This window comes from Antechinus flavipes, chromosome 6 (assembly GCF_016432865.1).
Source record: "Antechinus flavipes isolate AdamAnt ecotype Samford, QLD, Australia chromosome 6, AdamAnt_v2, whole genome shotgun sequence".
In the NCBI taxonomy this organism is placed as follows: domain Eukaryota; kingdom Metazoa; phylum Chordata; class Mammalia; order Dasyuromorphia; family Dasyuridae; genus Antechinus; species Antechinus flavipes.
This window is the reverse complement of record NC_067403.1, coordinates 253,394,601-253,422,433: the sequence shown is the minus strand read 5'-3', so window position 1 is coordinate 253,422,433 and position 27,833 is coordinate 253,394,601. Positions and strand designations below refer to the sequence as shown.

Below are 27,833 nucleotides of genomic sequence, written 5' to 3'. Positions count from 1 at the left end.
GCGGCGGCGGCGCGGCGCGGAGCCCGGCGGGCCGGACGGAGGGGCCATGGGGCGGCCGGGGGAGCCCGGGCCGGGCGGCGGAGCGCGGGGGCCCCCCGTGCCCACCTACGGCTGGGAGGAGATCCGGAAGCACTGCCTGCCCACCGACAAGTGGCTGGTGATGGAGCGGAAGGTGTATGACATCAGCCGCTGGGCCGAGCGGCACCCCGGGGGCAGCCGCCTCATCAGCCACCACGCGGGAGAAGATGCTACGGTAGGCAGCCCCCGCCCCTCCCCGCGCGGCCTCGCTTTGGGGCGCCGGGGCTCGGAGGGAGGGGCCCGGTACTCGCAGCCACCGCTCCCGCGCGGCCGCCCTCGAGTCTCTGTCCGGGGAGAGGAGCGCGCAGGGGAAGGGAGCGTGCAGGGCATGCGCCCTCCAGGTGCGCCGACCCTACCCCGGCCCAGTCCCCGGAGCCCAGGGCCCCTGCTGCTCCCCACGGGGCCACTGAGGTCGGGGAAGGAGGCGCAGCGCTGGCGGAGAGAAACCCTCCCGGGCGCTGGGGCGCGGGACTGAGGTGCCGTGGCCCTCCCGAGTGCCCCATCTGCCCAGGCACAGGCTGGGGGCAAGTGCGACCTGCCTCCCAGGGAGGGCCCCCGGGGCTGGCCAGGCAGGGGAGGAGGGGACTGCTGCCGTCCTAATGAAAAGCCAGCTGAGGCTGTGGACAGTCCCCAAGTGATTAGAGCCGTGGGGTTGGAATCCCCACTTCTCAGATGAGGAAACTGAGGCCTGGAGAAGGGAAGGAACTCGCCCTGGGGAGAACAGTGACTCACTCACCCAGGGCCAGTGCCGCTGTCTGAGCCAGTCTCCTAGGAGCCGGATGACGGGGCCCTGCCTGTCCTGCCACCCTGGCTGGGCAGGGGAGCCGCCTGGCTCTGGAAGCCCGGCTTGGTGCCTGCCTCCCAGCCCGGGTGCGAGGGGCCATGCTGGGGAGGCTGTCAGCTCCTGGAAGGCAGCAAGCAGGGTTAGCTAAGGGAACCTGCCGAGGGGGCCGGAGGGAGGTCCCTGCACTCGGCAAGACGCGGTCAAATCCTGCTTCGGGTGGGACCGAGGCACTGTCCTCTCCCGGGGCTGTAGGCACGAGCCAGGCCCTTTCCACGGGGTGGAGCTCCCGCAAGAACAGCTCCTCTGTGTGGAGTGGGGGGCGGCTCAGAGAAAAGGGGAGCACGCCCACAGCCATGTCAGGCTCCACAGCCAATACAGTTGGGTTGGCAAACACTGGGCATGGTGCGGGGCCAGGATTCCAGTGCTGGGTGGAGGCCTCCGAGCCCATCCCGGACGGGGAGCTCACTACCTTCCAAGCAGCCCCTTCAGGAAAGAATCAGTCCCTTTCACAAATGAGGAATCGGGGCCCAGACAAGGGTAACGGCTGGTCCTCTGGCTCACAGCAAGGACGCTGGAGAGCTGGGATCCAGGCTCAGACCTTTGGACCCTGGTCGGCCTGGGACCCGGGAAACCAAGAACGTCCCATTAGTATTGGAATGAAAGTGAGGGCCGAGGCGATCCCGCTCCTTTCCGTGCTGCCCTCCTGTCTGCCCGGACCCCCAGCAGGCCGCCAGGCAGATTCCCCTCCTGAGCCCGAGGCCGAGGGAAGCACTTCCATAGCCAAAGAAACGAATCCCTAAGGATGTCAGGGCGGCGGGGGCGTCTCCTGGGCTCCTCCATCATGTAGGCAGCCCCTTCTCCGCTGCCCTGGTGGCGGCCTCATATTTTCCTGCCCCTTTCTCCGGGCTCAGCATGGAAATGTGGCCGAGCCTCCCAGACTCCCTCGGGAAGATTTCTTCTGTCCCGAGGGCCCAGGACGTGAGGCCAGAAGGCAGCCATCTGTTCACAGGAAACTAGTGTGCCGCCGGGCCGGGCCAAGGGCCTCTGTCTAGAACCCTACGCCCACCAGTGGGAAGCTATCTCTGTGGTCAAGGGGCCTCTGTCTAGAAGCCTATGCCCAACAGTGGATCTCCATGACTGGCTCTCCTGGAGAAACTAATGGGCATAAGCAACAATTGGCCCCAGAGCCAAGTGGGAATGAGTGTGTGTGTGTGTGTGTGTGTGTGTGTGTGTGTGTGTGTGTGTGAGTGTGTGTGTGTGTGTGTGTGTGTAATAGTCCTACTCTTCCTTTAAGGTCCAGGCCTTTCCAATGGCCTCTCTCCTCAGAACTCCCCACTTTTTTGTGTGAACGCCTCAAGCCAGCTCTGGCAGGGAGAGCTGGGAGGGACCTGTAGCCACTTCCTCGTCACATCGGTAACTAGCAGAGCCTCTGGGTCATTTGGCCACAGGCTTAGGGCAGAGAGCATCTAGTCCTGGCTCTCCTTATTTTACAGGTGGGTAAACTGAGTCCCATAGGGGTAAAGTATCTTGTTCCACATCACACGGGGGTGATAAGTTGCAGAGCCGGAATCTGAGCTCTGCTCCCCAACTCCAAATGCAGAGAAAGCAAGGAGACATTTCTTGAGGCTGACTCCCCCTCTTTCCCCGGCTCCCCCACGGTGCTCAATGCAGGGTTAGGCTCTCACTCAATTTCTGCTTGTTGAACTGGCTGATTTAGAAAACAATCCAAGAGCCAGAGGGGTGTGTGTGTGTTGTGTGTGTGTGTGTGTGTGTGTGTGTGTTGTATATTGCGTGTGCTGTGTGATACACATTATCCTTAAGGGGCATCTCGGTAGCGTAGCGTAGAGTGCCAGGCGTGGAGTCAGGAAGAACCCAAGTCAAATTTAGTCTCAGACGCTTACTAGCTGTTACCCTGGCAACTCATTTCACCCTATTTACCTCAGTTTCCTTATTTGTAAAATGAGCTGGAAGGAAAAAATGGCAAACCTCTTCAGTTTCTTTGCCAAGAACCCCCTAAGGGGTCACGAAGAGTTGGACAGGATTGAAAAACGACTCGGGAGCAATCTGCGCTCCGAGCAGCGATCTGAGAGCGACTTTATGGCGTGCCCAAAGGCCTGGCCGCCTTGCTCCAGACAGCCTAGTGTGAGCCCCACGGGCGGAAACCCTTAGCGGGTGTCAGCTCCAGCCCAGATTATGGCTCCCTTTGTTCCCGGGGTCACCGGCGGGAAAGCCCCCCTTGTTGCTTTGCTGGGGCAGGGCCGGCCCTGGACATCTGGGGGCAGGGCTTAGGGCAGGAATTGTTTGGGCTGAGTGTTCCTTCCCCGGGGAGTCGGGTCCTTGGTCCCGCTGTCGCCTCCCAAGGAAAGGGCTTTCGGGGGGGGGGGGACATTATTATTAGCTCCTTGTCTCCGTCCCACCCGGCCCTGTAGGAGTTCCCGCATTCCTACAACCAGTCTTTCCGCTCCAGACTCCTGGCAGGACATCGCTCCAGTTGTTTTAAGTGAGGTCAGAGGTTGGGCATCCCGGGAGATAGCAGGGAGCTGCATTTCGGGGGGCGGGGGAGGCCCCGCGGGAGGGGGTCCTTCCTTCCGGCCCCCCCACCCCGTCCACACCGACACCAGCTGGTCGCGAGTCATTGGGTCAAAAAGCATCCGTTAAATGCTTATTAGATAGCAGGCTAAACTTGGGGGGACAGAGAGAGGCAGGGATCGGCCCCGCCCCCTGAAAGTTTGTTTTTTAGTGGGGAGACGCTGTGTAAATAACGGGGCACCGCCGTGCACAGAGGAGTCGCGTGGCCAGAGACGGCGGGGGAGACCAGGAAGGGGGGGGGGTTCGAGCTGCCGCTTGAGGGAGCTCGGGGAAGCTCAGAGGGGGAGGAGGAGGAGGAGGAAGACCACCTTGTCCTGGCTCGGGAGAGCTGATGGTTAGATTTCCTTTTGGGGAGGCAGAGATAGAGAGGTCCTTAAAACAATGGTTCTAAAAAAGGTATTTTGGAACCCAGAATGTTCGAGCTGGAAAGGACCTTAGAATACAGATTGTAGAGCCTTAGTTTTGAAAAGGATTTAGCTCACAGAATGTTAGAGCTGGACACAGACTGTAAAATGTTAGAATCAAAAGAGGCTCCTAAGATTTGGATGTTAGAGCTGGAAGGAGCCTTAGAACATAGAATATTAGAGCTGGAAGGGAACTTAGGACATTGAATGTAGACTCTTGGTGCTGAAAGAGATCTCAGAACCTGTATGTCAGAGCTGGAAAGCATCAGGACATAGAATGTCTGAGCAGATAAGGCTCTTAGAATATAGACTATTAGAGCTGGAAGAGACCTTAGAACATAGAACACAGAGCTGGGAAAATATATTGGAACCCAGATGTTAGAGCTTGAAAGGATCCTGGAACACAGGCTGTAGAGTGATAGTTTTGAAAGGGACCTTAGCACACCGACAGAATTTTAGTTCTAGAACCACAGAATGTTAGAATTGGAACAGAATGTAGAATGTCAGTACCGAAAGAGTATCCGAGAACCTGAATGTCAGAACTGGAAAGCACCAAGAAATAGAAGGTCTGAATTGATGAAGATCTTGGAACATCAGATATTAGTGCTGAAAGGGACCCTAGAACACAGAATGGAAAATGTTAGTGCCAGAAGAGGATCCTAGAACCTGGATGTCTGAGCTGGAGGGTATCGGGACACACAGTGTCTGAGTAAATCTCAGAACACGTAATGTTGGAGCTGGAAGGGATTCTAGAACCCAGGACTCGGGTCCCCCAAAGTCACGCCGGGTGTGCGGGGCTTCTCTACCCAGCACTTTGGCAGGGTGAGACGTCCGTGGGAGGCTGCCGGCAACATTCGCGGAGCGTGAGCTGAGAACGGGGAGCGTGGCAGGGACCGCTGTGGCTTCCCTGGAAAGGAGCCCGGATGCCGAGCACGAGATCGGGCCACACTTTTTTCCTTCCCCGCGTCCCCGCTCTGTGGCTCTGGATAGGAGCTCCCCACGTTGAGCCTCTGTGGTCCTGTGGCCAGAGTCCTGTTCTCCTTTCAGACTGGGCTCCGAAAGCTCCTGGTTCATGTCATGCTCACAGAACCTGAGCCAGTCCTAGTGCCACTCAAGCCCAGACCCTTTTTCCTCTCTCTGCTGAGAGGCAGACTAGCACTGGGAACCAGGAAGGTGGGTCCAAGCCCTCCCCCTGCCCCCGGGCGCACTTTAACTGATTTTACACCCAAACAATCCTCCTGACTCTCAGTCACAGATCAGGTCCAGGTCTGCCTGGGGGAGCCCAAGCCTCCATTTCCACCCCGGTTTCCCAGTGTCTCTCACCAGTCTCCAAGAAGGATGCGAGGCCGGAACCACGGCCATCTGTCGTGCCTTAAATATTCCTTATGTAAGGGTATGGGTTTAAGGCACTGAGAACTTCCCTGAACTCTTGGGGGGGGGGTGCTAGCTCTGAGCTGCCACTTTCTACCCGGGTCCTTCCTACCCGAGCGAGACACAGGTGGGAGCCGGGGAAGGGAATCGGAGCATAATGGAGCTCAGGAGAGAGGCCGCCGAGCTGGAGGGAGAGGTCTAGGGGTCCGAAGGGGCTGGGGAAGAGGTCTGGGAGTCCAGAGGGCGAGAGGTCTGGGAGTCCGGAGGGGCTGGGGGAGAGGTCTGGGAGTCCAGAGGGCGAGAGGTCTGAGAGTCCGGAGGGGCTGGGGGAGAGGTCTGGGAGTCCGGAGGGGCTGGGGGAGAGGTCTGGGAGTCCGGAGGGGCTGGGGGAGAGGTCTGGGAGTCCGGAGGGGCTGGGGGAGAGGTCTGGGAGTCAAAAGGGCGAGAGGTCTGGGAATCCGCAAGGCCAGGGGTTAATTTCAAGCCCCCCCCCCCCATGTTCCTGGTCATGTGTCCAGAGGCAACAAACCTCTTTGTGTGTCCAGGAAACCTCAAAGACAAGAAGTTACAGGTTCTGACAAGAACTGACCTCCCCCAAAGCCTCCTAATGGCCGGCATTCATTATGCATTAACATTACGGAGTCATTTATGGGCATTATCTCATCCGCAGCTCACCCCCTCTCCCAGCCGGAGGTGCAGCTAGGCCCAGTTTACAGATGAAGAACCCGGGCCCCCCGGAGGGCAGGGCCGGGCCGGCAAGCGCAGGCGGAGAGGAGGCTCTCCTGCCTCCAGGTCCGGCAGAGGATTTTCTCTCCATCTCATCATGAGACCTCCCCCGCCGGCCTCTCTGTTCCCACATTGAAAGGCAGTGGCCCCCTCCCTGTACCTTGCTGAGGTATCCAGGGAGACGGGAAGTGCCTCTGGGGGAACAGGAAACATGAATCATCCCCACTTGGGGCGCCGCCAGATGGGGAGGAGGCCGGTAGTGATCTCACCCCCAGAGCGAAGGCTGGAAATAGAAACTTGTAGGGGTGTGTGAGTGTGTGGTCTCCCAGAGGGTCTGTCCAGCCCCTCCCTGCAGGCTGCCCCTCCCGGCACCCGTAGGGCTGCCGCCATGGCCCTTCCCAATCTTGGAAGCAGAGATTTGGAGCTAGATGGCAGTTGAGAGAGACCGCCTGGCCCAAACATGCCCTCTCCCCATCTTACAGATAAAGAAACTGAGACCCCCCCCAAAAGAGAAGGATTCCAATAGGAATTAATAGAGGCGAGCTTTGAACCCAGGGCTTAGCCCAGTGACTGACCCGTTGACTGGCTAACTGGCCGATCCAAGCACAGTCATGGTGGGTCAGTAGCAGCCCCTGGGGAAGCCTTTAGTGGAGTCCCCAGGGACCTGCCCTGGGCCGCTCAGCATTTCTACCTCTGACACTGGTTTTGGAGGAAGGTTGTAATTTCGTGGCCTCTCCCCCCCCCATCCGCCTCAGCTCTGACACCGACTTAGCCCACCGGGATCAAGAGCTAGGGAGATATCCGTAGCGGAGCCGCTGGGGGTGCAGTGGAGAGAGCACCAGCCCTGCAGTCAGGAGGACCCGAGTTCAAATCTGGCATCAGACACTTAATACGTCCTGGCTGTGGGACCCTGGGCGAGTCACTTAACCCCAGTTGTCTCAGAAAAAAAAAGGATATCCATAGACTAGAATGAAAGGCCAAATGTAATAAAGTGTGTATGTATGTATATTTCTACGTGTAGGCTCCGAAAATCGGCTTCATGGAAGCCCGCGGGTGGGAGCCGGAGCCCAGGCCCCTCTTGGCGGAGGGAGGTCAGGGGCGCCTCAGGTGGAAAGCTGCTAAGTCCGTGCTGTCACTGTCTGCTGCGGGTCTGGTTTTGATGGACATCATTTGTTTTGACATCAGTTTTATTTCAAAATCTGACCCGCCTCTGCCCCTGCAGTGACTCATGCCCCATTAAAAAGGATTTTAAAAGCTCACGAGAAACAAACAGCCGCTTCAGTCCGCCGACCGTCCCGCGGCGGCCGACGGGATTTACAACCGTCCCGGCCGCGGTGGCCCCCGCTTCCAGGGGGGGAAGGGCATGTTCTCAAGTCCGTTCCGGGATGGAGCGCGATCATTACAATTACAGATGGAGTCCTTCCAGAAACGGCTGATGTAATGACAGGAGACAGGAATTAAACTTGTGGGGGAAAAATGGGTCCTCAAAAAAATCAGCTTCCTGAGTATAAATGGGGGGAAGGGGGCCAGACAATGGCTCCTCTTAAAGAGGTCTGGGAGTTTCGGCAGACCCGAGCCCCGTGTGCGCTAATGGGCCGGGAGGGCCGGCCAAAGAACCCGCGCTTTCCCAGGATGCACTAAGAAAAGCAAGGAGGAGGGAAGCGGCGTTGTGCTGGACTGCCTTGGGAAGGTTGTATTCGGCCGGGGGAGTCCTGTTCTAGGAAGGATAGTGAGGAGCCGTCGGGAAGAAAGTGGCCAAGGTGGCGGCGGGCTTCGAGCCCTGGGTTAGAGGACCTGATGTGGTCTAGAGAAGAAAACCCGGAGGAAGTGGGAGGGAAGGATGTAGCTTTCTCTGAGGACGTGAAGGGCTGCCTGTCATGGAGGAGGATTCCATCAGCTTTGTTCCGCTTGGTCTAGAATGAGGAAGGAGGAAGATTTCAGCTTGGCTTTGGTTAAGATCCTCCACTATCACAGCTGTGTGGAAGGAGAAGGGATGGCCTCCGGAGGGCGCGTGTGTCTCTATTCCAAGGGAACCTAGAGGGACCCTCCCCCCCCCCCAATTGAAGATGGAGTCTAGAAAAGTGATTCCTATTCGGAGTCCAGTTGGTCCAAAAAGCCTTCCAAGAACGTTCCTAGCTGGAGATCCTGTGGTGATTTCCTCTCCACGAGGGACTGTCACTGCCCCACTCTGAAAACCCAAATAGAAAGGCCTGTTGGAGAGCTGTCCCAAGTTAACTCCATTTCCAAAGGGCAAAATCAGCTTCCTAATGCTTTATATTTACCCCACTGCCTTGTGGGTAATCAATCATTAAATTGAATGCCTACTAAGTGCCAAGGACTGAAGACGTATAAAATAAGAAAAGCAAAAACACTGGCTCCCTTCGAAGAGTTCACAATCTAGTGGGGAAGAGATGAAACAAACACCGAGTTTGCCCCAAAGCGGCTCCACCGGTCCTGGTTCTGTTCCAGCCTCAGATTTCCGACCCAGGCTAGGGACATGGCCACCAAGTGGGTGGGGAGGAGTCGGGGCCGGGGGGAGTCTATTGGGACGGGCCGACGGTGGCAAAAGTCCTTCCGCCCTCTCTCTTGAGTCTCTGTCGGCGTCTGTTCATGCATCTCTTCTCCCCGCCCAGGAAGCTTTCCACGCCTTCCATCAGGACCTGGGTTTTGTGAGGAAGTTCCTGAAGCCCCTGCTAATTGGGGAGCTGGCCCCTGGGGAGCCCAGCCAGGACAGACAGCAAAACGTGAGTGAAGATCCCTTTCTCTGGGGAGAGGAGAATAAGTGTTGGATGTGTGACCTTGGGTCAGGCACTGTCCCTCAGTTTTCTCATCTAGAGAATGGGACAGTTATGCTTCATAGACTCGCTCAGTTATGGGATTGCACCTGAGGGCCTCCAACCCCTCCCTGAAGCAGGAGTCCCCTCTATAAGAAGGCCTCCAGTGACGGGGAGCTCACCCCCACACAAGGAGATCCCTTTTATCGCTTAGAGAGAGGAGGGCTCCCGGGGAGTGGAGAATGAGGGGAGAGTGTCCAGAAACCCAAGTGTCTTTGGGACTGTGTGCTCGTCTTCCTGCCTGACGGGGGCGGTGAGCCGGGCCCTCAGATGGGGGCCGGGGAGGGGAGAGAGAAACTGGGGGATCTGGATTTAGGTTTGGGGCCGAGCCAGAGACGCGCCTCCTTCCCCCCAGGAGCAGCTGATCGAGGATTTCCGAGCCCTGCGCCGGGCCATGGAGGACATGAAGCTGTTTGAGGCCGACACCAAGTTCTTCTCCCTGATCCTGGGCCACATCTTGCTCATGGAGGGGCTGGCCTGGCTGGTGATCTACCTCCTGGGCGCCGGCTGGGGCCCCACCCTCCTCGCTGCCGTGGTCCTGGCCATCTCCCAGGTGAGCGCCCTCGGGGGCCGGAGGGGCCCAGAATGGGGGCGTCCGCTCGAGCCGCCCCGAAACCTGAGCTACGGCCTGGGAAAGCAGGGCTCCCTTTTGGAAAACAGGCGGCCCGAAAACCGTGTCTCTGATGATACCCCCGGGGTGCTGAGTGCAGTATCCACCTTGGAATCGGGAGGCCCCGGATTCGAGTCCTGCCTCAGACACTGTGATGCTGGGCAAGTCATTCTCTGGGCCTCAGTTTCCTTCTTTGTAAAATGAAGGCTGGACTAAATGCCCGCCGAGGTGCTCTCTCCCTTTAGAGAGATGATAGCAGTGATCCCTGGTGTCAAGCTGCCCCCTCTGGTCTCACGGCCCTTCCCCGTGTTCTGATAGTTGGGTACAGCAGCCAGCGATTACAAAGGGATTTATAAAGTTTTGCTAAATACCTCTGATCTCATTTGAGCCTCGCAACAAACCCATGAGATCAAGGCTATTATCTTCCTCATTTTTACAGATAGGGAAACTGAGGCCAGGAACCCCAGCGGCCCCAGTTTAATGTCCTCACTACTAGACAACCCGACCTGTAACATAAAGGCCTTCTTCCTTTGCTTACATTATCATGGCTCAGCTCAGGTGCTGCCTCCGCCTCGAAGCCCACCCTGATTCTCCCAGCTGCAGACGTGTTTTTCCTCAGCCTTTTCTAGAGCCCTTTGTTTGGGTCTTCCCCATGTCCCACGTATGTGTCACTCTGCTTCCACCCCGTGAAAGTGGGAAGGTTTCATTTCGTGTCTGAGTATCTAGTACCTTGGACAGGGCTTCAACACAGCAGGTACTCCATAAGTGCTTCACACACAGCAGGCACTCCATAAGTGCTTCACACACACACAGTAGGCACTTCATAAGTACTTCACACACACATACAGCAGGTATTCCATAAGTGCTTCACACACACAGCAGGTAGGTACTCCATAAGTGCTTCACACACACACAGCAGGCACTCCATAAGTGCTTCACACACACAGTAGGCACTTTTCCATAAGTGCTTCACACACACAGTAGGCACTTCTCCATAAGTGCTTCACACACACAGTAGGCACTTCTCCATAAGTGCTTCACACACACAGTAGGCACTTCTCCATAAGTGCTTCACACACACAGTAGGCACTTCTCCATAAGTGCTTCACACACACAGTAGACACTTCTCCATAAGTGCTTCACACACACACACAGCAGGCACTCCATAAGTGCTTTTGGAGTTGAATGGGTGAGCAGCCCCCTCTGTTCTAGCTGCTCAGCTTCCTCCCTGCCCCTCTCCCAGGCCCAGAGCTGGTGCCTGCAGCACGACCTCGGCCACGTCTCTGTCTTCAAGAAGTCCAGATGGAACCATGTGGGCCAGCAGTTTGTGATGGGACAGCTGAAGGTGAGGGCCGGCCGGACCCGGGTGTGAGGGGGAGGGGATGCACCTATTCCTCTTTGCCCCAGAAAACCCGGGCTCCCTTCCCCTGGAGCCCACAGGGGTGGCCAGGTAAAGTGCAGAGGCCCCCCCTAGTGTTAGCGCTAACTCACTGCTCCTCCTGTCCCGAGGCCGCTAACTCCGCCGGGCGTTCAGCTCTGCTCTGAAAAGTGAGGGCACTTGGGTCTGGAGGCGACCACAGGCCATCCAAGGCCCCAGCCAGTATCCACCTTCTGAGATCCCTCCAGCTTTGACAGGTTCTTCCTAGCTCTGACATCCCATGTTCTAAGTGCCCTCCTACGTGTAACATTCTCTGTTCTAGAGTCCCTTCAGCTCATATATTCTATGTCTGTCCTTTGTTCTGAGAGTCTTTCTTCTTGTAACATTCTCTGTTCTAGGGTCCTTCTAACATACATTCTGTGTTCTTTGTTCTAAGGTCCTTCCTGGCTCTGACATCCCATGTTCTAAGTGCCCTCCTACTTGTAACATTCTGTTCTAGAGTCCCTCCAGCTCATACATTCTATGTATGTCCTTTGTTCTGAGAGTCTTTCTACTTGTAACATTCTCTGTTCTAGGGTCCTTCCAGATCATACATCCTGTGTTCTTTGTTCTCAGGTCCTTCCCACCTCAGCATCCCTTTAGAACATTTATTCTAAGGTCCCTCCCGTCTCTTAACTTTTTACGTTCTGCCCTATAGTCCCTCCCAGCTCTGACATCTGACAACTCCCCGATCAAATACCCAGGCTCCATCTGTGCTTTAGGGGGATTTCTCCTGAGAAGGTTTTTCCCAGAGAGGTGATGGAGGCAGGGAGGAGGACACCTGGACCTTCTGCCCTTCTGCCCTGGGTGGGGGGAGGCATCCAACTGCAAGCTCCCTCACCCACCCTGTCTGGGGGTCAGATAGGCCCCCAACCCGTGCCTTGAACTTGACCTTGCCCCCCCCCCCCATTCTGCAGGGTTTCTCAGCCCACTGGTGGAACTTCCGTCACTTCCAGCACCACGCCAAGCCCAACGTCTTCTACAAGGACCCGGACGTGACCCTGGCCCCTGTTTTTCTGCTGGGAGAGTCGTCGGTGGAGGTACGGGCAGAGCACCCAGTGCCGGGGGGGCCTCCAGCCTCCGGAGGGAGGGGGAGGAGGTGAACAGAACTCAGGTTCTCCAGAGCTCCTCACTCTTGCTAATCTCTGGGTGGAGGGCCCCCTTTGCTTTGCTCCCCAATGGGTGATTCATCTGCTCCGAGCTGAGAACACAGGAACCGACGCTTAGGACTGGGAGAGATTCCCTTCTGACCCCAGGGACTTCTGCGCCATCCCTGCCGGGGACAGGACTTCTTGACCCTGAACATGTAGCAGCCCCTCAGGCCCCGGCTACCGCCCAGCCCCTGAATCCTGGCCATAGAGCATCCCCAACCCCTACCGAGCAGGACCCTGAGCCCAACCCTGCACCCAGAGCACCCAGACCCGGAGCCCTGTGCACTAAGGGCTTAGGGAGGAGAAAGTGTGGCTAATGCTCCGGCCCCGCTCCCCTGATGGGAAAAAACCAGGAGCCGGCTCCTGCCCATCTACTCGTCCGAAAGGATCAGGCTCATGGGAGCCCCTCATTCAGGGCTCTCTGGGGACACGGAAGGAGCTCCTCGGGCTCCCTCCTCACCCAGCTCTCCTTTCTCCTCCAGTACGGCAAGAAGAAGCGGCGGTACCTCCCCTATAACCACCAGCACCAGTATTTCTTCCTAAGTGAGTACCCCGGGTCCCTGGGGCTCCTGCACCCCCTTTACCTCCCCAGGACCCTGGGGCTAGAGGCGGCTGAGATCAGGTGGCCTGCTCTCCAGGTTTGCCTTTGACCCCAAACTAGAAAAGATGGTTAATACACTGGATGACAGAGTCAGTGTCCAAAAGCCAGAAGCGGGGGGCGGGGAGAAGGAAGGAGACCTTCTGTGTGCCTACCTACTGTGTGCCAAGCACATTACAAATATCATCTCATTTGATCGTCACGACAGCCCCGGGAGGTAGATGTTATTGTTACTTTACAATTTTGTATTTTACATTTGAGGAAACTGAGGCAGACAGAGATGAAGTTATTTCCTCAGATGACTAGGGAAGTGACAGAAGTGACAGAAGCTGGATTTGAATTCAGGTCTTCCTGACATCAGGTCCAGAGACTCATACAATGAGATCCAATCTATTAAGACCAAAGTCACGGGCATAAATGTAAAGTCTTGCACTTGGGCATAAAAAAAAAAATCAACTTTGCAAGTATAAAATGGGGAAGAAGGCTTCTATAGCAGTCATTCCGAAAACGATCTGGAGGTTTTAGTGGGCCACAAACCGAATCTTTAGTTAACAGCGTGATGGCGCAACCAAGAAAGCTCAGAGGATAATCCTGGGCAACATGACCAGAAGTGGGGTCTCCGGGAATGAGGGGTGGACTCCACCCTGGGCAAACCTTTGGAGGGCTAGCTTCAGTTTTGGAGACCACAGATTAAGAAGGATGTTGATAAGCCGGACGATGACCAGGATGGTGTCCCAGTGAAACAGCGGTACCGATTCCATTTTCCTTTTCCCATCATTTTGTGAAGTTAAATTTCAAAGTCACCTGAGTTTGGAGAAATCACAAAATTACCCGCCAAGCAGAATGTCCCCAAACTCCCCCTTTTGCGTCTCTCCTCAGCCTCCTCCCAATCCCTCTCCGGCCCCCATTGTCAAATCAGGGTCTTAATCTTTTCATCCTGCTCACCATTCCCTCCGGACTGTAATATTAACGGATAAAAACCGGGGTTCCGAGTTCTAGGCTACTTAGAACCCTGAACTTGGTCGGTTTTGATGCAGGCTAAATAAATCGCTTTCTGGATGACACTTGGCTTAATTATTTAACTGTAACGATGGGAAAGGGCCGCAGGCCATGAAGATGAAGGTCAGTCTTCCTGTCTAGCCTGAAAAAGTGATTCGGAACCCCTGGGGTCTTTATCAGAATCCCCACCCCATGGGATTTCTCAGCTCCCTCGCGTTCTTCCCTCCAATCCCACGGTGCCCTCTGGAATCCCTGTTCCATAGGCAACAGCTTTCTCTTTGTCCGAAATCCTTTCCTCTTCCCCTTCTTTCGTCCGGTAGTTCCTACCGAATTCTGGTCCCGCCTTCCCATCCCCCTCTCCCACCATGACACCCCCTTTCCAGTTCTGGTTCTATTTCCCCTTCTCGGGCTCTAGATCAGGTTCTCTGATGATAGCGTCTCTCGGCATTTAGTTCCAAACTCTTTTCTCTCCTTCTTTCTGTTTTACTTGGGGATCTTCTCAGCCCCCGGACTTTATCTCCATTGTGCCGATGACTCTTAAATCTACGTCCCCTGCCCCAAGCTCCCTTCTTACCTGCGGTCTCGCAGCTCTGTTCTTGGAGATGTCCAATAGGAATCATTCTCTTTCTCCCAAATCCTTCCTACTCCCACCTTCCCTGTGACCATCAACGGCATCGCTTCCTGCCATCGTGGTCCTCGGCAAGAACAAAAACGATAAAAGTGGCATAGATGGCTCTCCGGTCCTGCTCACTCTTGAAACCTGGGGTTCCTTAGTTGTTTAGTCTGATCTCCCTGCACTTTTCAAAGAAAGAAACCACCTTCCCTCACCTCTCTCAGACATTTCCCATTCATTCTGCGCGTGGCCCAGAACGAGATCTAGAGGCTCTAGAGCTGGATGGGGATGAGGGCGAGGACCGTCTTTTGCCTCTTTTTGTATCCGCAGCACTTTGTGCGGTGCCCGACACATAGTAGGCTGATTGAGAAGAGGAGACTGTGGAAGAGCATCTGAAGCGTTGTCACATGGGAGAAGAATTAGGGTTGTTCTGCTTGGCCCCAGATAGCAAAACCGGGAGCAATAGTGGATGAGTGAGTGAGTGAGCACAGTGGTAAACTGAGGCGGGGGTGGGGGTGGGCTACCTATCTCCAAGTTAAATGGGCCGTTCCTTAATTTGAAAGGGTTCAAGCAGACACCCACTCATCATGGGCATGGAACCCTGGGAATTCCTGCTGGGTGTGGGTTAGTGTTAGTGAATGGGTGTTGCCTCAGACAAACAGACTTGGGAAAGACCTCAGCTTAAAAAGGCCGGCGCTCCCACTGCATCCAAGGCCCTCTCCGGTCATCCTGGTCTATATCTGCCCATTGAATCCAGATAGGTCTGGAGGAGAAAGGGAGGCTGGTGACTTTGCACAGCCCTCCCTCACTGACATCCAACTCACTCGCGAGTCGTGGCAACACTTCCTCGGCAAGAACAAAAACACGCGATAAAAGTTAGCGTAGCTGGCTCTCCGGTCCTGCTCACTCTTAAAAGCTGGGGCTCCTTAGCTGTTTAGTCGGATCTCCCCGCACGGTTCTGTCACAGGGAAGAGACTTGGCCGAGTTCTCCCCAGTAGGAGTACGGAGAGGGGATTCAAACCCATGTCCTCAGTGGCTAATGTTTAAATGGCATTCAAAGGCTCGTGTTATCTCATTGGAACGTTGGGAGGTGCTATTGTGATGTAGAAATGAATAAATGGGCTTTGAGTGTTGCAGTGATCTGCCCAAGCTCCCAGAGCTGCTCAGTGTCCAAAGCCGGATTCAAATCCGGAGTCTGGAAACATGACCACTAAAAGAAAGGGCAAGGCTGGATGTGGCCACTTCCGGTTCTTTAGCCTTCCTTCCTCCAGGGAGGCCTCTTCTGCTTTCTCCAAGCCTCAGCATGGCTTCCTTCCAACAGCCTCCAAGTCCTCCTCTTTGGGCCTCAGTTTCCTCATTTGTAAAATGTGACTGTTAGACCCAGTGCCCTTGTCGGTCCCCTCCAGCTCTGGAGCTCGAGTTCTCCGCCTCCATCTCGGTTTTGTCCTTGACGTCCCCCGAGCACTCGGTCAGCTAAGCCCCTTCCCCCTGACGGCCCCTGCTCTTCCCTCACAGTTGGGCCGCCCCTCCTCACGCTGGTGAATTTTGAGGTGGAAAACCTGGCTTATATGCTGGTGTGCATGAAGTGGGCGGTGAGTGATGGGGGGTGCTTGGTGAGGGAGGAGGCAGGGCCGGTGTGGGAGGAGGAGGGTTGAGGGAGCTCCTTAGAAACGTCTGTGTATGTGTGTGTGTGAGAGAGAGAGACAGAGGAAGAGAGAAACAGAGACAGAGACTGTGGGAGGAGGATGGTGGAGGGGCTGGAAAGGCTGTGTGTGTGTGATACAGACAGACAGACAGAAACAGAGACACACACAGAGTCAGACGCAGAGAGAGAAAGACAGGCGGAGAGGCTGACAAGTGCCGGAGACGGAGAAGTGATAGAAACAGGGACAGAATGAGAGGGAACAAGGGCAGAGATAGAATGAGACAGAGACAGACATGAGAGATGCTCCGGGGAACAAGGGAGAAGACGGGAAACTCAGCCGCCTCAGTGGGCCCGGGTCTTTTGGGGCCGAACTGAATGGGAACTGGAAAGACTATGAGCACCCCTCTGTCCGCCCCGGGCTCCGGCCCCTCCTTCCGGTGTCATTCAGCGCCTGTCCCGCACCCCAGAGTGGGGAGGGATACAAAGGGAGGAGGGGATGGGCCAGAGGAGGATACTGAGGGTCCCAATGGCGCCCCCACCACGCCCCCCCTCTCCCTAGGACCTGCTCTGGGCCCTGAGTTTTTACGTCCGATTCTTCACGTGCTATGTCCCCTTCTACGGCATCCTGGGAACGCTGCTCTTCTTCATCTTGGTCAGGTAGGTCCCTGCGGGGAGGGCCTGGTGGGGGGAGGGGCTCAGTCAGTCAGTCAGAGACATTTGTTAAAAGCGACTGCGCGCCAGGATGCGAGACAGCGCCGAGTCCCGGGCCTGGGAGCGCTCCGCGGGAGCCCGTGCGCACTTAAGGGGTCCCTCGGTACCCACAGAGCAAATGGAAGGTAATCCCAGGCAGTCCGAGCGGGGAGGGGCGAGGGGGGAGGGCGGACCAGAAAAGCCTCTCCCGGAGGCGGGGTCTGAGCCTCGGCCTGAAGAAGCCGCGGGCCCGCTGAGGAGCTGGAAGGACTGGGCGAAGGCTAAGTCAGAGAGAGGCTGGGAACGATGGATGGATATCAGAGGGAAGAAAGGATGAAAAGACTGAAAACGCAGGGAGACTCTAGATTAGTCAGGGTCTTAAGTGCCACGGAGGACATTGTCTGATCTTAGAGGTAATAGGGAGCCCCGAGAGGTTACTGAGCAGGAGAGGGGCATGGGCACAATATGTGGCAGAGAAAAGTCCCTTTGGCGGGGCCGGGGCCCAGAAGCCAACATTTCTCTGGTCCTGCCTGGCTCGTCCAACTGCCCGGCCCAATTACCAAATGAAATGTCGGCCTCCTTTCCTTCCTAATGAGGAGGATGGCGGACATTTCTGGAGGTTTACAAAGCTCTTCCCCACATCTGTCCCACCTGTAGGGCAAGTACAGGGCCCTCCTGTTCCCATTTTGTAGATGAAGAAACTGAGGCTTAAGGAGGGGAAGTACTGAGAAGTGGCAGAGCTGGGATTGAAAACCATTTCTTTTGGTTCCCAATCCAAAGTTCCTTCTCCTACAGTCCAAAGATCATGGGATTCAAAGTCTGGGGACCTGGGTTCCAATCCTGCTTCTGAAACCCGCTCCCTGTGTGATCTTGGGCGAGTCACTCAGCTTCCGGGGCCTCATTTTCCTCATTGGTGAAATGGTGGCAGTGATTCAGCAGCTTCTCCCAAGTCCCTCTGCGATCCTCATTAATAGCTGGAGTGACCTGAAAGGGCATCGTGCCCGGTGCCCTCCTCTTCTGCCTGATAAACACCAGTGTCCTTGGCCACTGAGGCTCCTCCTCTCCCAGGAACCAGAGGGATTTCCGCCAGTGGCGCTGCCCTCTGCTGTTCCTACCCTTCCCACTCAGCCTGGCTCCCCGGCCCGGGCTCTACAGGGCGTGCCCAGGGAGACTGGCAGGGCAGCGCCCGCTTCTTCTCCTCCCCAGGGTCCTGGAGAGTCACTGGTTCGTGTGGATCACCCAGATGAATCACCTCCCCAGGGACATCGGCAGCGAGAAACACCGGGATTGGGTCAGCGGCCAGGTGAGAGCTCGGGGCTGAGCAAGGCAGGCTGGGACGGAAGCGGGCAGCGCCCGGGGACGACAAGCTGAGCCCGGGAAGGGGACGGAAGCGGGCAGCGCCCGGGGACGACAAGCTGGGCCCGGGAAGGGAGGGCGGCCGGCGGGGCAACTTCCCACGTCCCCCATCCCTCGGTTCTGTGCGGCCCGCGGAGCCTTTTACTAAACCGGGACTTTTAGTAAAGCTGCTTCTTTACTGATGTTAACACACTGTGAAGGCTTGTGAGAGTGACAGTGAGACAGAGACAGAGATAAAGAGAGAGAGAGACAGAGAGAGAGAGACAGAGAGAGAGACAGAGAGGAGAGAGGGAAAGAGAGGGAGGGAAAGAGAAAGCAGGGAGGGAGAGAGAAGGAGAGAAGAGAGAGAAGAGGGATAGGGAGATGGACAGAGAGAAAGATTGGGGAGAGAGACAGACAGACAGAGACACAGAAAGAGACAGAGACAGAGAGAGAAGGGGGGAGAAAGAGAGAGATTCAGAGGAAGCGAGACAGAGAGAGGTGTACACACCATCACACAGAGGGAACAGGAACACGCAGTTATCCTGTGTCCGTTATGGCCCCTCCCCCGTCCCTCGGCTGTCCCATGTGGCTGCCTGTGAATGTGGCTCCTCTGCGCCACCTGGTGGCCTTCCTGAAACCCTTCCTCCCGCCACGAGTTCGGTCGCGAAAGCGTCGCTGTTCCCACCTCTCAGATTAGTAAGGGGGGAGGGGAGGGTTTGAAGGAAGGCGGGTGAGGAAACTGAGGCCGAGAAAGGGGGGGGGTCAACTAGAAGGGACGGACGGGCCCCGGGCCCAAGACCCCAATCCTTCAGACTCGGGGCTTGCCCGGCTCTGCCAGGGATGCAGTGAGGGGGGAGGCCCTTATCTGACCCCCCAACCCTGGGCCCCCACAGCTGAAAGCCACGTGTAACGTGCAGCCCTCGCTCTTCGTGGATTGGTTCTGCGGCCACCTCAACTTCCAGATTGAGCATCAGTGAGTGGGGGGGGGGGTTGGGAGGGCCTAGGGGGGCACCTGGGGGGCAGCTTTAACCGCAGGGGGAAGCACTGGGTCTGGGGTCTGCCCGCCCGGAGTTACATCCCGCCTCTCACTTCCTGCCTGGGTCCCAAAGGCAGATGGGGAAACGAAGGCAGGAGGGCTGAGGGTCCTAGGTCTAGCATGGAACCGGCTGCCCATCCCACAGATGGAGACACTGAGGCCGGGGCGGGGGGAGGGGCGGGGCTGCCAGGACCTTGCCGGAGCTCTCCCGGTCCCGGGGCTTGGGCACCTCATGGCACCCCCAGCCCTCCTCTCTCCTCCCGCCTCCCGCCAGCCTCTTCCCAACGATGCCCCGGCACAATTACCACAAGATCGCGCCGCTGGTCAAGTCCCTGTGCGCCAAGCACGGGCTCAGCTACGAGGTCAAGCCTTTCGCCCAGGCGCTGATGGACATTGTCGGGTAACGGGCCTGCTGGGCGCGGGGGAGGGGGGAGGGCGGGTCAGAGCGGTCCCCCACCGGCAGGGGGCCCAAGAGGGAGGGGAAGCGGGAGCGGCGCCCCCTGGGGGCCACGGAGGGACTTTGTCCTTCCCTCCCCGCTCCTGGGTCGGGGCGATGACAGAAGTGCATTTGCAGGTTGTCATGTTCTGCCGGCCCCGCAGGAGAGGGCCAGGAGCGGCTCGGGCCGGAGCCCCTGTGACCCATTAGAGCCAGGGAGAGCGGGGAGAAGCTGGGAGGGAGGGGAGCTGGGAACGGAGAGGGGCGTCGGAGGCGGAGCTCAGAAAGTAAGGGGAGTGGGACAGCGAAGGCAGAGCGGGAGGGGGGGAGGTTAGAACCGGATGTTAGAGCCGGGGGAGCTTAGAACCGGATGTTAGAGCCTGGGGGAGCTTAGAACCGATGTTAGAACCTGGAGGGAGCTTAGAACCGATGTTAGAACCTGGAGGGAGCTTAGAACCGGATGTTAGAGCCGGGGGAGCTTAGAACTCGATGTTAGAGGGGGGAGCTTAGAACCGGATGTTAGAGCCTGGGGGAGCTTAGATCCGGATGTTAGAGCCAGGGGAGCTTAGAACTCGATGTTAGAGGGGGGAGCTTAGAACCGGATGTTAGAGCCTGGGGGAGCTTAGATCCGGATGTTAGAGCCTGGGGGAGCTTAGAACTCGATGTTAGAGGGGGGAGCTTAGAACCGGATGTTAGAGCCTGGGGGAGCTTAGAACCGGATGTTAGAGCCTGGGGGAGCTTAGAACCGGATGTTAGAGCCTGGGGGAGGTTAGAACTGGATGTTAGAACCTGGAGGGAGCTTAGAACCGGATGTTAGAGTCGGGAGGGAGCTTAGAACACAGGTCAGGGATGAGAGCCTGCAGAGCAGCCATTGAGCCCTTCATTTCTCAGAAGAGGCGCCCAAACCTCCTTCGGAGTCATGGAGCGACTGGAAGGTTGGGGTCAGAGGCCAAACCTCCCGGCCTCCCCATCCTGCGGGGCTCAGACCAAGGTCAGGGGCCCCGGGCGGTCGCTGCCTCCGGCACCAGGCTCTGTTTCCGTCCAGCTTTTCCCAGGGGTCTCCGGGCGTGCCCCGACCTCGCTTCTGCTAGCCACGATGTCCTTGCCTTTGCACAGGACCCTGAAGAAGTCTGGCGACGCTTGGTTGGAGGCTTACCTCCATGAGTGAAGCTGCCAGGTGGGGAAGCCCGGGGCCCCCTGACCGCCCCCTCCCCCCACGGGGGCACCTTCAGTGCGTGGCCCCGACTCTCGGCCTCGGGCTCCGTGGCTGATTCCGGGGGGAGGAAGGGCCAGCCGGCGAGCCCCCGGGCCCGACCCCAAACAGCTGGGCCCCAACTGGCCCCGGGCCAGCACGGCGTCTTCCTGGGCCCTTTGAAGCCCACCCGGAGCCCCGGCCCCGCCTGGAGAGGCCCCGGAGGACGCGGCCGGGGGCCACAGACTCGGGGCGCCCGTTGCCCTGGGAGACCGCAGCCTCCTTTCTTGGGCATTGTGGGCCTCCGCCTGGGCCTCCACTTCCGGCCTGGTTTGTGAGCACCGAAGGATAATGATTAAAAGCGCGCTGATAAATCGGAAGCGGCTCCGGTGGTTTGTGCATTGAGTGCGTGTTCTCCAGCCTCAGTTTATTATCTGCAAAGTGGGCACGCTCTGAGTGGAGTCAGGAGGCACATGCACACATGGGGGGGGGAGCTCGCTCAAATGTAGCTTTCTTGCCCCCCTCCCCCGCCCCCTAGCTCCGTTCCTAATGCCCAAGTTTGAAGAAATCTCCAGAACCTCCTTTAAGCAGTTAAAGAAACCGAGGTTCAATTTGCCCAAGAGCCCGCAGACAGTAAGAGCCAGACGGGCTTAGAATCCGGGGTCCCTGGGCCAGACGCCCCCTCCCAGCCTCCCACCCTGCAGCCGGTATGAAGCCGGGGGCGGGCGGGAGGCTGAGCACCCCCCCCCAGCAGGGGCCCAAGAGGAAGGGGAAGTGGGAGCGCCGCCCTCTGGGGGTCACGGTGGGCACCGCACCCCTCCTGGGATCCGGGAGGACCGGCCGGTCCCCAGCTGCCCCGCCCACTCCTGTCAGAGAACCTCTGGGTGCTCGGGCCGGGTTCCGAGTCCCCCCCTGGGGCTCTCCACGCCCCGCTGCCGCTCGGAACCGCAGGCCGGAGGCCAGCTCTGGGGTCGGAGCCTGACACGGGCCGGGGCGGCCGCTAGAGGGAGACGGAGACATCGGCAGGGGCTTCCCCGCTCTGAGCCTTTGCCGGGCCGTGCCCTCCGCCCCCATCCAGCACCGCTTCCTTCGAGGCTTTCTGTCCCGGCTCTGGGCCCCCTCCCCCCCAGTACTCTCACTGATTTACCTGGGCGGCTGCCGCCGGAGCCAGGCTTCGCCCAGGCTCCGCCCAGGCTCCGCCCAGGCTCCGCCCAGGCTCCGCCCAGGCTCCTTTCTGTTTCGGACTATTTCTGGGGCCGGGGACTGGCGCTCGCTGAATGGCGGGAGGATGGGGGGGATGGGCGGGGGGGTGGTGATTGGGTAGATGGAACAGAGAAGAAAAGGCAGAGCATCCAGGCAGCAGCCAGTGAGCTGGGGGGGGGCGGGGCGGTAAGACTGGCCAAGGGAGTTTCTGACACTTGCACAAGAGGAAGCGGGGCCCTGGGGACGCGTGATTGGTCAAGGATGATCTGCCATAAGCTTTTATTAGTCACCTACTGTATACCACATTCCATCCTGGGCATGTAAGTCCCCCCAAGGGGGAGGAGTCTTTCTCTGGGCCACATTCTGCCTCCCCCAATACGGATGTGAGGTGAATCCGTGCAGAACACAGGGGAGAAGGGGAAGGGAAAAGCTTCCTTCGGCAAGAGGAGCATCCTGGGATGAGGGCCGGGCCGGAGCTCCTCCTCCATCGCCAGAGAGGGCAGGGACCCTGGTCCCGGAGCTCGTCTTCTGGCCCCCAGCCTCGCAGTCTCCGCAGCAAACTGGCTTTCCAGAGCATTCCCAGGAGTCCCGGCTGCCAGGACTTGCCATCCCGCAGCACTTCTCTCCAGCTCCTGCCGTGGCTCCCCGAGGACGGGCTGCCCCCTGGTGGTCACTGGCACACCTTGCCCCCTGCCAGGCTGTGAGCTCCCCAAGGAGGGCCGGGTTCTAGGCCGGGTTCTAGGCCAGGCGCTGCCCCTCAGCCTGCTGCTGCACCACATGGGCCAAACATTCCTTCATCTGGGAAACACAAGGGCTGGACTAGACAGAAAAATCCAGATTTCTGTGTCCACTCAGATGTTCCCTGTTCTAGGTTCCCTCTGGGCTCTTCCCAGCTCCAGCATTCCCTGTTCTAAGCTCCATCTGCTCTGACCTTCTCTGATATTCCCTGATACTCCTTGTTCCAACCCCTTCCCAGCTCTGACATTTCCCGTTCTAAGAGCGATCCCAGCTCTTGATCCGGGTTCTGGGCTCCAGGTTCTTCTGGGTTCTGGCCTTTTAGCCTGACATGACACTGGACACAAAGATGAGGAGCTCTTGGGATTCTCCCAGCTCACGGTCCCAGTGATGAGCATTTCCTAGAGTCCCAGCAGGGGAAAGGACCTTAGAGCCGGCCCAAGCTCTGCTTCTGCAGAGGCAGAGATGGAGGCCCAGAGATGGAGGCCCACAGAGATGGAGGCCCACAGAGATGGAGGCTCACAGAGATGGAGGCCCACAGAGATGGAGGCTCACAGAGATGGAGGCCCAGAGATGGAGGCTCACAGAGATGGAGGCTCACAGAGATGGAGGCCCAGAGATGGAGGCTCACAGAGATGGAGGCCCACAGAGATGGAGGCTCACAGAGATGGAGGCTCACAGATGGAGGCCCACAGAGGTTGGCCCATCTGGCCCCAAAAGGCGACGCCACTTCCAGGGCCTCCATCCTGCCCAGGCAGTTGATGGCTGGAGAGCAGCGATCACCTGGAGGCCGGTCTTGAACCTTGCAGCCCGGCAGCGAACACGGGCCCCCAAGCCTGACAGAGCCCTCTGGGGCCTTGAAGCTTGTACCTGTCGGGGTTTAGCAAAGTCCAGAGCCAAGGGTTCTGGACGTCTCCCCACGGAGGGTCCCCGCTGGCTCAGCCCAAGGTGGAGTCCGGCCCAGGCAGTTGGGAAGGGTGGGCCCTCCAGGGGAGCCGGGGAGGCCAGGACCCTTGCACAGAGCTGGGATAGAAGTCTCCAGGCCAAGAACTGGGCTCACTGAGGAGAGGGTGAGGGCAAGGGGGAGGGGCAGGAAAAGGAGGGGTAACTGCTGAGAGGGAGGCTCTGCAGGCCACACGGGAGACCAAGGAGCCCTGCCTACTGGGGCCCGGCGGGAGAAGTGGCCAGAGCCCGCAGTGGGGAAAGCACCGGGATGAGGATGGAGGCAGGGCCTGGGACCCTCACCTCATTTTATAACTGGTCGACGTCCACAGCCACACGGAAAGAGCCGAGAACCCGGCCCTCTCCCTGCTTTCCCAACCTAAGTAATGCCCCAGGGACAAGACAGAACATTTCTGAGGCTGGATCTGGAGCCCTTCCCCAGCTCATCACAAGTGACCACCTTCCCTCCCATGCCGGGAAGCCCAGCCAGCCTCCCCCCCCATGTCCCACCACAGGCGGGGCGTCTCAGGACATCCCGTCCCGCCTCCCGCAGCCCTGGAGCACCCCTGGCCCCCGCTCCAAGGCAGGCCCGGTTCCCAGAGGTTACAAACCAGCTTAACACAAAAGGTCAATTTTTATTGAGTACCAAGAACACCGCAACAAAATGGGCCTTTCATTCATTCCCAAAACAGCGTGGGGGAGGGGAGGAAAGTCAAATCAAGTCCTTGTTCCCTAAGAATTCTGCCTCCATGGGGGGGGGGTGTGGCTTAAGGATGGGGGAAGGGGGTCAGGAAAGGTTCCCTTAAGGACCCAGGCTACAATTCTGCTAAAAAAAACATTGCTTTCCTTCTTCCCGCGGGATGGCGGGAGGTTCGAGCAGCGGCTTCGGGGGGCAGTCCCGCCAGGAGCTTGCCTTCTCATCCCTCACCTTTCCCACAGTCCTCCTCCTGAGCATCAACGCCTTCTCTCACTTTCTCCGGCCCAATCACTTCCCTGCATCCCTTCTTTCATCCTGAAAACCTCCAGGGCCCAAGGTCCCTCCTTGTGCAAGGGCCCCCACTGACCATCTCTATCCAACTGGCCTGCACCCTCCAGCAGTTCCAGGGACACGGGGAGGGGGCTTGGGAGGGGAAACGGGAGGAACAAGAAGAGGGAAGCACCAGAAGAGGAGACCCAAGTCTCTGTCCCTCAAAGACAGAAACGCTCTAATCTAGTGAAGAGACGATTAAAGGGGATGCTACGGATAGCGAATACTCCTAACCACCATCCTACACCTTGGGAATGGCGGGGTCACAAGGTCAGGACCAGTCTAAATCTAACTCTTGTGCTGAACCTGAACAGTTTGTCAGTCCAGATAACTAAGGGGTTAAGGGCCCTAAGTTGGTGAGTCTCACACATTTTACTCTAAGGGGAGCAGGAAAATCAAGCATTTCCAAAGCAGAGAGGGAGACTTGCCGGAGGATCAGCAGGATCCTGCCCGGTGCGGGGAGGGGAAGAAGGGGTGGCTGAGAATCCCTCTGGTCTCATCTCCCTCCTCTCCGGAAGCTTCACCTGGGATGCTCCCTCCAGCCCAACGACCCCCGGGGGGGCAACAACTCCTGGAGGGGTCCAAGGCTGGAAGGCCTCCATTCCCAGCCCCAAAACGTCACCTTCCTCTGAGATCCACCCAAGAGTGACTAAAGATGGCAGTGCTCTGAGCTGCCCAACTTAACCCTAAGCAAAACAGGACCAAGAGGGGCGGGCGCTCCTCAGCTGGACTAGGAGGGATGGAAACTCCAGGGCCCGAGGGAGGAGACAAGATCATGCTGGTGCTCAGAGGGAGGAGATCTTGCGTCCCCGAAGGCGGGAACTCCGACCCCTTCACTTTATAGAGGGAGGCCAGAACGGGGGAAGAAGTCCAACAACCATCTGCCGGGTGATTGACGGACGGGCAAAGGGGTGACCTGAGCACCGCCCTCCCATTACAGGAGCAGAGGATGTGTCTGTGCTCTGGACTCCTCCCCCCTCCGAGGTAGCCTCTCACAGCATCTGGATCAAAAGAGGAGGACGCGAATTTTCTTAAGGCCACCAATGATGTGTGCCCGAGGGGCTGTGGGTTGTTCCTCCGGAGAGAAGGCAGCTCGGTCTAGTGGAAGTAGCAATGGGTTCGGGGCCAGACCACTCGCGTGGGAAGCCCCGCCGTGCTCCTCGCTACCTGTGGGGTCTCGGGCAGGCCTCTGGGAGCCTCAGTTTTTCCTTCTGCAAAGGGAGGCGAGCTTGGGCTCTCAGTAATCCCACGGGGGCCCCTCCCCTGTCTAGCTGACTAAATCTGCAGCCAGGCCCGGGACTGAGTGGGGGGGGGGGCACATTTGGGGGTGCGGGGCTGGCTGACTGCCGGACGGGGACCCGGGAAAGGAAGGCGGAAAACTCCCAAGAAGGCAGTGGTGTGGCCCCAACAGCTGCCTCAGTCGCCCATTTGGTTCTGGGCATTCTCTGGTCCCCATGAGCTGGGGCGGGAGGTGCTGGACAGCTCCTGGTTGGGGAGTTCCAACTCCAGCCCTGGGGGAGCAGCAGCCAGTGACCCTCGGGAGGAAGGGGGCACCAGGCGCTTCGGATCTGAAACCGGGCGGAGCTGGCCGTGGGTTCAAGGCGTTTGAGACTTGGAGAGAGCCCGGGGGTCCCCGCCGCGCTCCCCTCGTCTGACAGAAGAACGCGAAGGCCAGAGCCTTTCTCAGCATCCCTTGGATGTCCGTCACGAGCTGAGATTGATCCCGGGTCTCCTGAGCGCACCTGCTGTTCCTCAGTGATCCCCGAGGGCTCCGGGCCACGTTTCGGGAGGGCTGGGGGCTGGTGATTACTGGGGAGGGGGAGTGCGGAACAGGAAGGAAGGGCGAGGGCCCCGGGGCCAGGCCCCCAGCAGGGGCGGAGGGGAGGGGGCTGCACAGGGAAGGGGGGCTGCGGCGGGAGGGAACGCAGCACCGCTTTCTTTCTCTCAGGGAAGTCGAGGCAGGGCAGCTGGTCACATGGAGGCCAGAAGCGGAAGCCACCTTGGAATGAGACCCAGCATCTCTGGAGCCCAGAGACTCCCATAAGCAAAAGAGTCCGTCCCGTTTCCCACCCAAGAAAAGAAGCAAGCCTGATTGGCCACTGGCAGATGCCAGGAAAGGAGAAGGGGCTGCGCCCTGGAGAGAGACAGAGACGGAGAGACAGAGACAGAGACACAGAGAGACAGAGACAGAGAGAGGGGAGTCTGAAATGGCCCTGGGCCCTCCTGCAGGAGCTCAAGTTGCTTGAACCCGAAGGTGCTGCTCAGTCCCTGCCTCCCGTCCCACAGGTCCCTGAGGTGGGGGTGGGGGCTTCATTTGTGGAGGTAAGCGTCCAGCCAGAGGTCTCCCGACTTCTTCAAGGACCTGTGGGGAGGAAGAGGAGGCTCTCGGCACTCTCAGAAGCATCTAGTCCAAAGTTCTCATGGGGAAGATGGGGAAACTGAGGCCCAGGGAGAGGAACGGGCATTTGTTCTAAGCTACACAAGCTATTTTTGCAGGATGAGGATTAGAACTCGGCTCCTACAGGTGTCAGCCAATCAGGTGGGGGGGTGAAGCCGGGTCCTTCTGGTTTGGGGCCCAGAATCCCCCGGGACAAAGTCTGTCTGGCTTCCACAAGTCCCTTCACCTTGCCTAACCTCACTTTTCCAATCTGTAAGATGGGGGTTCCCTGATTCTCTAATGAGAGCCAGGATTCGAATCCAGGCCTTCCATCAGACAGAACAAGCCCCTTTCCCCCTCAGAGCCCGAGTTCTGGCCCGGGCCCGGGAGCCACTCGCCCCCCCGGGCACCAGGGCCTGCCACGGCCGAGCCCCCGGCTTACCCCACGATGTCCAGGAGGGCTCTCATGAGGGGCTTCTCTTGGTACGCGATGCCGTGCTTTGCACACAGAGACTTGACCAGCGGGGCGACCTTGTGGTAATTGTGGCGCGGCATGGTGGGGAAGAGACTGGGGAAGGGAGAGGGACATGAGCAGGGGGAACCCTCCGGGCCCCTTTCCCCTCAGAGGAAGAAACTGCCGGTCAGAGAGGACCAGTGAGGAAATCGCCAGCCTATGGGAGGGCGGGAACTTAACCCGGATCATCTCCTATTGGAAGCCGAGTGCGGCTCCTGGCTGGCAGGGAGCAGGGGGCGGCTTCTGCGGGGCGGGGATCGTCTCAGAGAGGGGCCGGGACACGGGGCAGGGGAGTGACCCGTCCGGCTCCGCGGCCAGAGAGGGTCGGGCTTAGGGGCGACTGTCGAGCTTCCGGCCGGGTCTCTGACCCTCCGCGGGGCCACAACGGCCCCAGAGGCAGCTCAGGACACGGGAGGCACAGGCAGGAAGCCTCCGGGCACACGTGGGCACAGCCGGCACGTGCGTGTGGGAGGCATAAAGCAGGTAGCTTTTATTCATCCCCTATGAGTCAGAGACCCAGGCTC

General features: G+C 58.4%; 3 protein-coding genes across 4 annotated transcripts in view; 1 reads left to right on the top strand and 2 right to left on the bottom strand.

Annotated features, from left to right (window-relative positions):
* The first annotated feature begins 26 nt into the window (after positions 1-26).
* On the top strand, positions 27-20,891 carry FADS3 (fatty acid desaturase 3). 2 transcript variants are annotated; one of them, XM_051967168.1, is made up of 12 exons: positions 27-253; positions 8,586-8,696; positions 9,142-9,339; positions 10,640-10,741; positions 11,731-11,853; positions 12,447-12,507; positions 15,690-15,766; positions 16,379-16,476; positions 17,716-17,812; positions 18,741-18,820; positions 19,158-19,283; positions 20,436-20,891. In XM_051967168.1, the coding sequence occupies exons 1-12, from the start codon at positions 47-49 to the stop codon at positions 20,485-20,487; spliced, it is 1,332 nt and encodes a 443-aa protein (XP_051823128.1). In that variant the 5' UTR covers positions 27-46; the 3' UTR covers positions 20,488-20,891. The 2 variants fall into 2 exon arrangements, with proteins under 2 accessions (XP_051823128.1, XP_051823129.1); XM_051967169.1 differs by lacking the exon at positions 10,640-10,741.
* LOC127541697 (WAS/WASL-interacting protein family member 3-like) lies at positions 20,548-26,460 on the bottom strand. The gene is made up of 6 exons (XM_051966913.1): positions 25,586-26,460; positions 24,363-24,511; positions 23,129-23,319; positions 21,659-21,882; positions 21,327-21,511; positions 20,548-20,963 (listed from the first exon to the last, which is right to left on the bottom strand). The coding sequence occupies exons 1-6, from the start codon at positions 26,458-26,460 to the stop codon at positions 20,548-20,550; spliced, it is 2,040 nt and encodes a 679-aa protein (XP_051822873.1).
* FADS2 (fatty acid desaturase 2) overlaps positions 24,007-27,833 on the bottom strand; it is a 40,090-nt gene continuing 36,263 nt past the window's right edge. Inside the window, exons 11-12 of the mRNA XM_051967167.1 lie at positions 27,238-27,363; positions 24,007-26,780 (exon numbers count right to left, since the gene is read on the bottom strand). Of these exons, the coding sequence (XP_051823127.1) occupies positions 26,729-26,780; positions 27,238-27,363 (178 nt within the window). The 3' untranslated portion in view covers positions 24,007-26,728. The remainder of the gene's footprint in view (positions 26,781-27,237; positions 27,364-27,833) is intronic.

Bases quoted from the DNA above. Each gene is read 5' to 3' on its own strand.
- FADS3 (XM_051967168.1), top strand. From the start codon at position 47: ATGGGGCGGCCGGGGGAGCCCGGGCCGGGCGGCGGAGCGCGGGGGCCC. The intron at 12,508-15,689 runs GTGAGTACCCCG...CTTCCCTCACAG, and splicing joins GCACCAGTATTTCTTCCTAA to TTGGGCCGCCCCTCCTCACG. The intron at 16,477-17,715 runs GTAGGTCCCTGC...TCTCCTCCCCAG, and splicing joins CTCTTCTTCATCTTGGTCAG to GGTCCTGGAGAGTCACTGGT.
- LOC127541697 (XM_051966913.1), bottom strand. From the start codon at position 26,460: ATGGGAGTCTCTGGGCTCCAGAGATGCTGGGTCTCATTCCAAGGTGGC. The intron at 23,320-24,362 runs GTGAGAGAAGGC...AAACCCCGACAG, and splicing joins AAGTGATTGGGCCGGAGAAA to GTACAAGCTTCAAGGCCCCA. The intron at 20,964-21,326 runs GTGCGGTGCCCA...GACTCCACTCAG, and splicing joins CCTCCCGGATCCCAGGAGGG to AGCGTGCCCACTTTGCAGAT.